Raw genomic sequence first — 12,903 nt, forward strand, 5'->3', positions numbered from 1 at the left:
GCAGGTGGCCGGAGCCTCCCACCGCTACCAGTTCACCCAATTTGGGGTGAACTGGTAGCAACCCACCACTGGTCTATGGGGTCCTTGATCCTCCCTGTGTTTATTTAATTTACAATGAATTCCTCTCCAGCAAAGTCTTTCCTCTCCCACCGTCTTTCAGGATAGCTCACAATTACCGACCTTTATCGGGCTTGGAGAGTGGCCAGGCCGATATCTTTCAGACGCCGCAATACTTGGGAAGAATGCAGGAATGAACGAATTGTCTCCTGCAAACTCCACTCCCCTTTCGCTCCTCTTTTATTCCCTCTGGGAGGGGCCCTTCATCGTCCACCTGTGGCCTTACTCCCTAGTCGACCCTTGTTCTTTAGTTGTTCCCTTCGTCTGGCAACTCTGTGCATGCACACACTGGGAACAGGCCCCAGCTGTTCATCTGCCTCACTGATGTCTGACTCCGAAGGCAGCTGGTAACTGTTAGACGGCCCTGGCCCTCTCTCTGCCTCCGAAGCAGAGCCTTCATCAGAGCCTTCCCCAGACTCCAAGACTGGCCCAACCTCCTCACTCTCCGAATCTGCTGCCAGCTTTGCTGGCTGCTGGCGGGCCACAAGAGGTTTGTCATTACAATTGGCTTACAAGCAAGTGGCGATCACAGGATTTTTCACTTAGCAACCGCTTCGCTTAGGGACCTCATTGCCGATCTCAAATTTTGGTTGCCGAACGCAGAAATCCTGGAAAGATTCTTGAATTGGGCCTCCTTGCAGATTTTCGCAACCAGTTCTGTTCTCAACATCGGTTGCAAAGAAAGCACATACGGTTGATGGTTTTGGCTACGGATTTGCCAGCAACGAGATCCGAAGGCCACGGGCTTTCCAAGAGAGAGAACTAAATTGCGTTTTTTTTTTCCACAGCCCACCTCAGTCCACGTGGCCTGTGATCCACCAGGAAGCTCGCCCACGCGGATTCCGTGAAACGAAACAGGAATCGGGCAGGTTCCTACGTAAAACCAAGGCCGATCACTTTTTGCTTGCTTCCAAGACAAAAACAGCCAAGGAAACAAGGAAAGCCAGCAACAAAAGCTAGCTGTTGGAAGCATGTCTCATCCTGACTTTTGCTAAGTTTTTTTGCGGGGTGCTCTCCCAAATTAAGTAGAGCAGGAAGTGATGATTTTGCTGCAAGAGACGTTTTCACCAGGGGTGAATTCCAGCAGGTTCTGACAGGAACTGGCAGCGGAAATTTTGAGCAGTTTGGAGAACCGGCAAATACCACCTCTGGCTGGCCCCAGAGTGGGGTGGGAATGGGGATTTTGCAGTATCCTTCCCCCAGGAGTGGGGAGGGAATGGGGATTTTGCAGTATCCTTCCCCTGGAGTGGTGAGGAAATGGAGATTTTGCAGTATCCTTCCCCCAGGAGTGGGGAGGGAATGGGGATTTTGCAGTATCCTTCCCCTGGAGTGGGATGGGAATGAAGATGTTGCAGTATCCTTCCCCCAGGAGTGGGGAGGGAATGGGGATTTTGCAGTATCCTTCCCGTGGAGTGGGGAAGAATGGGGATTTTGCAGTATCCTTCCCCCAGGAGTGGGGAGGGAATGGGGATTTTGCAGTGTCCTTCCCGTGGAGTGGGGAAAAATGGGGATTTTGCAGTATCCTTCCCCTGGAGTGGGGTGGGAACAGAGATGTTGCAGTATCCTTCCCCTGGAGTGGGGAGGGAATGGGGATTTTGCAGTGTCCTTCCCCTGGAGTGGGGAAGAATGGGGATTTTGCAGTATCCTTCCCCTGGAGTGGGGAAAAATGGGGATTTTGCAGTGTCCTTCCCGTGGAGTGGGGAAAAATGGGGATTTTGCAGTATCCTTCCCCTGGAGTGGGGTGGGAACAGAGATGTTGCAGTATCCTTCCCCTGGAGTGGGGAGGGAATGGGGATTTTGCAGTGTCCTTCCCCTGGAGTGGGGAAGAATGGGGATTTTGCAGTATCCTTCCCCTGGAGTGGGGAGGGAATGGGGATGTTGCAGTATCCTTCCCATGGAGTGGGGAGGGAATGGGGATTTTGCAGTGTCCTTCCCGTGGAGTGGGGAAAAATGGGGATTTTGCAGTATCCTTCCCCTGGAGTGGGGTGGGAACGGAGATGTTGCAGTATCCTACCCCTGGAGTGGGGAGGGAACGGAGATGGAGGGAATGGGGATTTTGCAGTATCCTTCCCCTGGAGTGGGGAGGGAATGGGGATTTTGCAGTATCCTCCCCCTGCCACGCCCACCAAACCACACCTACCAGGCCACACCCACAGAACCGGTAGTAAAAAAAAAAAATTGATTTCACCACTGGTCTTTCCCCCCTCCAACGATGTGCAGTTCTTGAAAAGCCACTATTGAAATAATTTCGCAGGTTTTCCTTTTTCGCCAGGAATTCGGTGTAATCACGAGGCAGCGATTAAAATTTGATTTAAAAAAAAAAAATCCAATGTAATTGGGAGGCGGATTAAAATCTGATTTTTAAAGAGAATTCTCGGCGTTTTCCTTGCGCATCCGTTCTGTCTTCTATTTTTTAAATTCATCGTCCCCTCTCTCCCCCTCGGTGCTTTTAATGACACCGGAGAGGATTGGAAAGGTCAGCAGGCAGCAGCTGAGCCAAGGTTCAAAACCTCTGTAAAAACTGTTAATTGCTCTTTAAGGAGGAAGCGAAGGTAATTGCCATGGGGGGGGGGGTTGTTTAGAAGAGAACTTCAGGATGGTAACCGTGAATATTTGAATCTTAATAGCCGTTTATTCTTCTGGCTTGAGTCATCCCAGGGAGCCGTGCCCAGACCTTGGTAATAAGGGAAGTGTAATTTAAAAAAAAAAATTATTTATATAGCAGCCCATCTCATCCAACTGACTCAGGATGGCTTAGAAGATTAAAAGAAAAACTCTCCAAACTCCTGCTTCCTCTCCCACCCCGGCCCCCAATTCAAGAATAAACTTGTTAAAAATTAACCACCTGTTGGCGGCAAACTGATCTTCCCCTTTGACCCAAAAACGTCTTCAGATTTCGCCGTTTTCTCCAAGGGTCTCCGGAGATGGCCGTTCCAGGAGGCCACTTTTGAAGCTCAGAGGATTTAGAATAGACTAGAGCTGGAAGGGGCCTTGGAGGTCTTCTAGTCCAGCCCCCTGCTCCTACCCGTGATGGCGAGCCTATGGCATGCGTTCCAGAGGTGGCACGGAGAGCCCTCTCGGTGGGGCATGTGCACCATCGCCAGCTGTTTTTCTGGTTTATTTTATTTTTGCTCTCGGGGGGGGGCTGCAAATCCCCATTTTCGATCTTCCGGGCAAGATGCTCCGTCAGGCCTCATCACCATGGCAACGGGAAGGCCTCATCCTGTTTTTATTAAGGGTCAGCTGCAGCTCTGCAGGCCCTTGTGCGGGCTGATTTGCCTTGGGAAGGAACGAAAACCATGCCTCTTAAAACCTCTGGCAAGCCGCTCGGTTAAACTATAGGCGCTCCTCAGCTTACGACCACGATGGAGCCCCAAATATATACGTTGTTAAGTGAGACGTCGGTTAAAGGGAGTTTTGCTCCCGTTTTACGACTTTCCTCGCCACGTTTGCTAAGCGAAGCGCTGCTGTCCTTAAATTAGTAACCCGGTCGCTAAGCGAAGGCTGCTGCAATCGTCATAAACACGAGTCAGTTTGCCAAGCATCCGAATGTCAATCCCGTGACCGCGGGGAGATGCGGCAGCGGTCCTAAGTGTGGGGAAAACGGTCGTTAAGTCCCTTTTTTCGGTGCCGTTGTCACTTTGAACGGTCACTAAATGAATTCCTGCAAGTCAAGGACTACCGGTAGTTAGTATCTCTGGGCTACGTAGTGGATTCGGGACTCGAGAGAGCCTGGGAGGTGTCCACCAGTGGTGGGTTTCAATTTTTTTTACTACCGGTTCTGTGGGCGTGGCCTGGTGGGCATGGCAGGGGAAGGATACTGTAAAATCTCCATTCCCTCCCCACTCCAGGGGAAGGTTGCTGCAAAAGCCCCATTTCCTCCCGATCAGCTGGGACTCGGGAGGCAGTGAATAGATGGGGCAAGGCCAGTCAGAATTTTTACTCCCGGTTCTGTGGGCGTGGCTTGGTGTGCGTGGCATGGCTTGGTGTGCGTGGCTTGGTGGGCATGGCAGGGGAAGTTTGCTGCAAAATCCCCATTTCCTCCCGATCAGCTGGGACTCGGGAGTCAGAGAATAGATGGGGGCGGGGCCAGTCCGACTTTACTACCAGTTCTCCGAACTACTCAAAATTTCCGCTACCGGTTCTCCAGAACTGGTCAGAACCTGCTGAAACCCACTTCTGGTGTCCACGCTTTGCAAGCCACCGTAGCTGGATTCCCTACCTTGAGTACATGAGACAATGGATCCCTGGAAGATTGAGGAAAACACATTCACACGTTGCAACCTGGTTTTTGCTTAGCAAGCTGTAGGTGAAGCCCTTTATTGTGGCTTGCAGACCACGGCTTAGGGCAGTGTGGGCTAACCTTTTTGCCATTGCATGCCAGGAGCATGGGGGAGGATTGGGGGGAGGTCGCACGGCCCCTTTTGGATGCAGATAAGTGCAGGGCGTGCACGGAGGCTCAGGGAGGGTGAAAAACGGGCCTACCAGAAGTTTGGGAAGGCCTGGAAATGGGCCCGTTTCTGGCCTCCAGAGGGCCTCTGGAGCCTGGGGAGGCCGTTTTTCGTCGTCCTGGAGGCTTCAGAAAAGCCTCCGGAGCCCGGGGAGGGCAAAAACACCCTCACCCCCCACTGTGGTGCAGGAGGCCGACTAGGCCACGCCCACCATGTCCACGCCCATCCAGCAACCAGGCAGAGAACCCCTTGCAAAAATTTTTGAAGCCCACTCCTGGGGCCAGGGAATTTTAACAGCTGAACTCAAGACGAGATTTGACTTGAGCATTTAATTAACTCAACGGTGGTTTAATTACTATGGCTTTTAGCAGGAAACGTAGTGAATATTGGAAACGGCCGAGAGAACCCAGAAGAAGAAGAGGACTCCTTATTCTTTTAGGCGATGGGAAATAATGAGAGAAACGGTGGCAGGGCTTCAGTTCTGCTCCACCGATTTTGTTACTTGTGCACATCTTGCTTTTTTTTAAACCTCAACGTTTGGCTTGCAAGTTGCTGCTGGCAACGGGGACCGCAGTTTAAGGGCCTCTGTCTTTTCTAAACCACCTCTGGCCGACCATCTTTATTACATCAGCCGCTGCCTGAATGGGTGCAGGGAAGCCCATAAGAAAGCAAATAGACGAAACACCGAAGGAGGACTTTGCTTTTCCAATAAAACGAGTATCTTTTGTGTAAAGTGCCCTGGGCATCCTTTTATGCACTTCGACCTTTATTGGAGGGCCTAATATTAAAGTGCAGGGACGTGGTAGCTCAGTGGCTAAGACGCTGAGCTTGTCGATCGAAAGGTCGGCAGTTCAGCGGTTCGAATCCCTGGTGCCGCGGAACGGGGTGAGCTCCTGTTACTTGTCCCGGCTTCTGCCAACCTAGCAGTTCGAAAGCAGGTAAAAAATGCAAGTAGAAAAATAGGGACCACCTTTGGTGGGAAGGGAACAGCGTTCCGTGCGCCTTTGGCATTGAGTCATGCCGGCCACATGACCACGGAGACGTCTTCTGACAGCGCTGGCTCTTTGGCTTTGAAACGGAGATGAGCACCGCCCCCTAGAGTCAGGAACGACTAGCACGTATGTGCGAGGGGAACTTTTACCTTTTTAATATTAAAGTCCCCGAGCTGAAGGACAGATGCAAATGGCAAGAAAGGTTTCCTGCCCAACAAAGCAGATTTTTTTTTTTTTTTTAAAAAAAGAAAAACTCCTTGGAAACCCACGATTGCTTGCTAATCTCAGCCTGGTTTCAAATATCCTTGCTAAACCATAATGTGGGGTTTCTTGGTGCTCTCTTGAGCTTGGTTGTTTTCTTCGAGACGTTTCACTACCCAACTACGTAACATCATCATAGAAGGGAGTGGGGCAGTGGTGAAATCCAATTTTTTTTACTACTGGTTCTATGGGCGTGGCTTGGTGGGCATAACAGGGGAAGGATACTGCAAAATCCCCATTCCCTCCCCACTCCAGGGAAAGGATACTGCAAAATCTCCATTCCCTCCCCACTCCAGGGAAAGGATACTGCAAAATCCCCATTCCCTCCCCACTCCAGGGAAAGGATACTGCAAAATCCCCATTCCCTCCCCACTCCAGGGAAAGGATACTGCAAAATCCCCATTCCCTCCCCACTCCAGAGAAAGGATACTACAAAATCCCCATTTCCTCCCCACTCCAGGGAAAGGATACTGCAAAATCCCCATTCCCTCCCCACTCCAGGGAAAGGATACTGCAAAATCTCCATTCCCTCCCCACTCCAGGGAAAGGATACTGCAAAATCCCCATTCCCACCCCACTCTGGGGCCAGCCAGAGGTGGTATTTCCCAGTTCTCCGAACTACTCAAAATTTCCACTACCGGTTCTCCAGAACCTGACAGAACCTGCTGGATTTCACCCCTGGAGTGGGGTTTGTGGGATGGAGGAGAATCACCGTGGAGCCTTTATGCTCTCTGAGATTGGTTGTTTCCTTGTGGACATTTCACTACCCAACTAGGTAACATCATCAGTGCTAGAAATTGTTGAAATTCAAGTGGCTTTGCTCGTTAGTGTTTGTGGGAGCATTCTTAGTGGTTCCTTCATTAGGCTGCTGCTTATGGAGTTGAGTTGGGATTTCCTTGATTGGGGTATTGTTTATTGCCTGGTGTTAATCCACCAACACTTTTGTGGCTTACAATTGCAGAAAGAGGACGGTCCCTTCCACAAATGAACATTTATCAGTGAATTGTCTACAAATTAACGGGGAAGAGGAAAAATTCACTTTGCAAGGCAAACAGGGTAGAGAATTACCTCTAGGAAATGCACGGCATAAACTCCCCTCTTTTGGGTCCCGCAAATCACATCATTTGTCTTTTGTGTACCTTGGCTAAGCTAAGCTACCTTCTGTGGGGGAATCAGGGTTTAAGAGAACACCAAGAGAGAAGATTTTTTTTTTAAAAAAAAAATCCATGGCTCAAATTTCCCAAAGGAACCAAAAAGTAGCCTCTAAAATAACGAAACACGCACACACGTTTGTTTTATATCTGTATGCAGGTTTTTATTTTGTCAATTCTCTTCTCCATTTGATGCTTCTTATACAAATGGCACTTACAAAAAGTGGTTTTGAAAAGGGGGGGGGAGAGAAATTAACTAAACATATCAGGATATGAGATGCTTTTCATAGCCACAATAGTCAAGGAAATAGAAGGCAAGGATTCTTGACTTAAAAACTGTTACAGAGGGGGGCGGGGGGAAAGGCAGTGAGGTGTACATAATCCAAGTCCCACCAGGTGGGCAAGAGACACAGGACAAACTCTGGAGGCCAACTGGGTAGTCATCTCTGCTCCCCAAATTGTGGTTTCTTTCACAAGCTAAAGAATTTATATATATATATATATTGTTTCCAGAACTTCAGCGCAGTCCAGTTAAGATTCCCAGGCGAACTCCAGCTCAAACCCTCTTTTTACTCATAAGGCAAAATAATTTCCATTGCTATAAAGTTTAAGAGCACCAATTCCTATTGAAGTCACCTTATGGATGGCAGAGTGTGGATGCGTTTTTTTAAGGCATAGGACGTGTCCCTGCTTTTTTTTCTTTTTTTTTCCCCTCCCTCGGTTAATCAAAAACCCACTAACCCCTTTGAAAATTTGGCCAACCCTGGCTCCCTGTAAAGTTAACGCGTTTCGGAAATACAAATCTGGATCTTTACAAATTCATGGATCTGGGTAGAAAGAGAGAGCACCATTTCAAGCGAAGTCCCCCGCGGACTTTGGGGTAAATCTGGGGTCTGCTTGGCCTAAGGAAACAGAGATTAAAACCCCAAGAAGGCATCACATCGGACAACCACCAAAAAATACTCAAATAAATCCACACAAAAATATGCGTGCACAGACTCTTTTGGACTTCCAAAGAGTTAAGCAAGAGTTTGCAAAGACTGAAGTTGGCTATGCCGAACAACGAATCTAGCAGAGGGGCTAAAGTTAGGTTGGCTCGGAGGGCAGGTTGATCTAAGAGTCAAGAGAAGACCATTTCCTGTTCAACTTTCCATGTTTTGGGGTTCTGCGGGGCAAAGTGCAGGATCACGGAAGCGGGCCTGGTGGGTCGCGAGATGATGCTTGGGTCCCATTCTTGAGACCCTCACGTAGCTTGTCGGGAGAAGAGATGAGATGAGATGAGATTTTGGGAAGCTGCTGAGATGCAGACACATTGACTCAAGAGTTTACAACTTTGGGGGAAGGGGCAGCGAGATGAGAAGACAACAAATTCCAGTTCAGATCAACAGGTAGAACGATGTAGTGGGACGTGTATTGTGCAAATGATGCTAGTTTTAAGGAACACAGACAATTGGCGATGGAGGATTCCCCTGAAGAGTTTGTGGACACGCAGCATGGATTTACTTCTGCTTGACCTCCTTCTCCTCTAACCTTCCCCTCCATCTCGTCTTCCATACCTCCCCCTCAAATCTACAAAGACATTTCAGTGGGAAGTACTTAGGGGGAAAACTAAGAGAGATCCACAGGTCTCAGGTCTCCTGCGGACTGATCTGTATCATGACTTAAGTTCCTGTTCAACTGGAGAGCTCTCTCCAAGTCAAGTTATTATCAGCTGCTGGCGGGGGAAACCGCACCCACCATCATGGATGAACGTTGAAGAGAAATAAGGAGATGTCGAGATGGTTCTCCCCAGCCAAGGCAAAAGGGAGGTGGGGGGAAAAGACGCACGGACATATTAATGTGCAACTCAACGCCTTTTTATCTGATGCATCCAATCCGTAAGCAACAGCTTCAAGGTAGTCCTGGCCTGCTCTAATGAAACGCTAAAGAGACCCCAAATTAATGAAAAGGTAATAAAAGAGGAGAAAAAGGGAAATTCGATAACAGTTGCACCTTTCGGGGAGAAAGGGAAAGGAATCGTAAGGCAACATCAATGGCTTCTCGGCATGTTTCGAGGAGATGTTTAGAGATGATTTTTGGGGGCGGCACACAAGGGGTGGAAGAAACAAGGAATTAGCTCGGATCTTTTGAGGATGAGATGAACGCGCAGAGGGGGTCCAGTTACGATTCCATTCAGAAAAAGCAGCTCGTTTGGTCAGGGAGCGTAAAGACGGACCTTCTGTCCTGCTTTGGTAGCTCACCTTAGATTCACATCTTGACTCCCCTACCCCTCCTTCTCTCATCCCATGGAATGACAAGACATGCTCAGCTACTTCTTCTCTATCTTCGCCAGAGAATGGGGGATGAGTAACTTAAAAAGCCAAGAAAGAGAATTCTTGGGTCCTACTACAGAAGATATCCCAACTCAAACCGGAAGGCCCAGTTGGAACAAGAGTTACGGACGCCCACCTAACACTGGGACAGAAGGTGGGGCCCTCGAAGACACAAAACCCTCAAGGTTTTCCAAAGTGGGCTCTTGCTGAGCTCAATACTGGCTCTTCCTGAAGACCCCCTCCTTCTCAGGAGGAGACCTAACATTTGGGGTAGAGTGGGCCACATTTTCCAATTCCAATGATTGAGAAATAAATTCCTTTTCAATTCCAGAATTGAATTGATTTCAATTCAGCAGAGGCCAAAGGAGAGATTCGTTCATCCCCCACCCAATTTTTCCTTTCTTCCTTCCCACCCCCACCCCCTACAAAAAGTCCGTAAGGTGAGAGCAGGACATTTTCTGCAGACAAACAATTTCTTTTTTTTTCTTCCAGTTTTAAATGAACTCACATAACAAAGCGGGGAAAAAAGCCAACTTAAAACAACAACGACAACAATATGGCAGACCAAAGGCAGCAGGCCAGTCTGAAAAGATAGAATCCCTCTCTTTTTGAGAAAGACACACCAGAACATACCAAAAGGAAATTCCTGCAGGAAGTTGGCAACCGGAAAAAAAAGGAAGTGGGGGAAGAGAGGAAGCGTAGAGCGAAGGGAAGGAGACTAAAGTGCGTTTAATACTCCCAGAGGGTGGAGGGCTCAATGGCGTCGGCAGAGGCTTTGAGGACCCCAGCGTGGTCGCCCTTCAGGTATTTGTTGTTGACTTTGATGGCCACCTTGTTAAAGTCGCAGAACTCGAAGAAGAAGTCCACGGGAGAATCGCTGCTGCTGGTGATGGACGCCTCGTTTCCCACCATCCAGTATTTCCCAGTGGAATCTGAAAAGGGGAAGAGGAAGAGGGAAGTGGTGAGCGGATTCATGGAGGCACCTCCAGCATGGCCACGAGATGTCAGGCACAAAGGACCATGTATATGTATCAAGCCTACTGTTGTGGCCTGTCCAGCCACTGGCCCCTCCAGCAGCCAAATCAGATGAGGAGGCGACGGCGTGGAAATCAGGGTCACCATCGAGACAACCTGGGAGCTACGAGGGGGAAGAGGGAATGGAGCTGTCAGAGAGACAGAGGAGGAGCTTGAGATGTCCGTCAGCCCTCAGATGGAGAGTCAACAGCCCCCAGGTCTGGAGGTGGCTGATGAGGAAGAGGAGGAACAGCTGGGTCCAGTGCCTGATGCGCGGATGCACAGAAGGCAGAGAGGAGAGCAGTGGAAATCTATGGGCCGGTCCTTGGGACAGAAGAGCCAATGCTGCTAGCAAAGCCCCACCCTAGCTCTGGGGATAAAAGGCAGGGGACGGAGATGAATAGATGTGGCAGACAACTATTCATCTTCCTGCCGGACAGACTTGTTCGCCTGCGTTGAGAGAGAAACTTTTTGCTGGGGCTGCGGACGCTCCTAATTAAAGGAAGCATTGTTTCAACTGCAGAGGGTTTGTTTGTTTGTTGTGTTTGGAGTGCTGGGTCAGAACTCGTACACACAAGGACCTGGTCAACTAAAGTTCAACAAAATTGGCACCAAATAAGGGTCCAGGGAATTCAAGAGGGGTTTGGACTCGGATCATTTGTGGCAATGTAAGGATTCTAGGCTGATGGCTTGCTTAACTCCGCCCCCAGTCCTCCTTGATCTTCTCCTACAGTCTCCAAGAGACTCTTCCCCAAACTATTTGAGCGTCGGTGTCAAGGATAGTTCAACCCGCCTTAACACGAACTTCCTACTTTCAAATCTCAACTCCTCCAGGACGGGAATGTGGAAGACCTCACCCGCCTTCTCTTGACTTCGGTGTCCATAATCCTCCCAACCGGTGTGCGGCTAAGAATTCTGGGAGTTGACAACAGACTTCAGTATGGCAACTGGTTGGCGGACTGATGCCCTAAGGCAGGGGTCCTCAAACTTTTTAAACAGGTGGGGGGGGCCCTGACTGGCTGGGTGGGTGTGGCTAGGTGGTCATGTGACTGGGTGGGTGTGGCTAGGTGGTCATGTGACTGGGTGGGCGTGGCCAATTTAACAGTCCATTTTTTTTTGCCTTTCTCCTGCCGACGCTCCCGTTTAAATTGTTTTCAAAGACTTTTAATTTAAAAGCAGTACTTTACAAGTCCAGAGCTGCTTTTCCCTCAGCTGGCTCTCAGCTGGAAGATAAACCCACGGTGAGGGGCGGGGCTTAATCCCACCACTCCGTGGGCCGGATACTTTGCATTGGCGGGCCGTATCCAGCCCGCAGGCCATAGTGTGAGGATGCCTGCGCTAAGGAGAGTCTACCTTGTGGCCAGGTAGAGCCCTTACCTTTGATATTGTAGGCACCGTCGTTAAACTCCAGCTGAAAGATATCGTAAGAAGATCGATTGCAATCTAAGGTGCCCGTCATCTTCCGACAGCCGATGAAGCCATGTTCTCCGCGGAAAACAATGATGGGCCGGTTAATCAGCTTCATGAGGAACTGCTCTGTCTCACCTACCATCGGAGAACGGAAGGAACAAAACACTATTTACCAGAAAACAAACTTCCTTCCCATATCCAGGCTACTTCCAATCACCCCAATTCAGGAGGGCCACACTTGCACTTTTAAGCAGCAAATGCTCCCACCATGACACACCCTTGGCTTCTCCTGATAAGGTAAAGGTAAAGGTTCCCCTCACACATATGTGCTAGTCGTTCCCGACTCTAGGGGGCGCTGCTCATCTCCGTTTCAAAGCCGAAGAGCCAGCGCTGTCCGAAGACGTCTCCGTGGTCATGTGGCCGGCATGATTCAACGCCAAAGGCGCACGGAACGCTGTTATCTTCCCACCAAAGGTGGTGCCTATTTTTCTACTTGCATTTTTTACCTGCTTTCGAACTGCTAGGTTGGCAGAAGCTGGGACAAGTAACGGGAGCTCACCCCGTTACGCGGCACTAGGGATTCGAACCGCTGAACTGCCGACCTTTCAATCGACAAGCTTACCCACTGAGCCAACGCATCCCTGGCTTCTCCTGAGAGGCAGAGGCAAAGAAAGCACTTACTGGCCGTTTCGACCGTAGCAGCAAGTTGCCCGTTCTTCTTGGCAGTGACGTATTTGCCGTTGGCAGCTTTCAGAGTGATACGCCGGTCACACCACTCAATGTCGAAGTAACAGTTGGCATTCCTGCAGGAGCAAAGGAAGATTGAGAAGGACCTTTTCTTGCCGTAGCATCAGGGAGACGAGGAGGACCAGAAGAAGATCAAACATTCCCCACCCCTTGTCAGGACCACAATGCAACCAAGAATGGTTTGGACCCCACCCCCTTGAGGATTGATGGTGGTAGCTTTCTCCCGATTTCTCCACACGCTTCTGAAAAAATGAGTTTTCTTCTGCTACGGCCTCTGGAGAGCATGAGCCCCCCCCATCTCTACAAGCTTAATGGCCAAATGAGTTGAGTCTTTTCCAACCCGCAGTCATTTTTTTCCCCCAGATTTATTTATTTTCTTAAGCACTGAGCAAATAAATGTTTGTGGCCCAGCACTGAAGATGTACACAAAACATTTCGAATTTGAAAC

At 49.5% G+C, this 12,903-nt stretch overlaps 1 protein-coding gene across 1 annotated transcript in view; it reads right to left on the bottom strand.

Annotated features, from left to right (window-relative positions):
• Positions 1–7,110: 7,110 nt before the first annotated feature.
• FSCN1 (fascin actin-bundling protein 1) overlaps positions 7,111–12,903 on the bottom strand; it is a 38,650-nt gene continuing 32,857 nt past the window's right edge. The window contains exons 3-5 of the mRNA XM_034436575.3: positions 12,390–12,511; positions 11,676–11,843; positions 7,111–10,216 (exon numbers count right to left, since the gene is read on the bottom strand). Of these exons, the coding sequence (XP_034292466.2) occupies positions 10,014–10,216; positions 11,676–11,843; positions 12,390–12,511 (493 nt within the window). The 3' untranslated portion in view covers positions 7,111–10,013. The remainder of the gene's footprint in view (positions 10,217–11,675; positions 11,844–12,389; positions 12,512–12,903) is intronic.

Source organism: Pantherophis guttatus, chromosome 14, assembly GCF_059756535.1.
Source record: "Pantherophis guttatus breed Tessera chromosome 14, ASM5975653v1, whole genome shotgun sequence".
Taxonomy (NCBI): Eukaryota; Metazoa; Chordata; class Lepidosauria; order Squamata; family Colubridae; genus Pantherophis; species Pantherophis guttatus.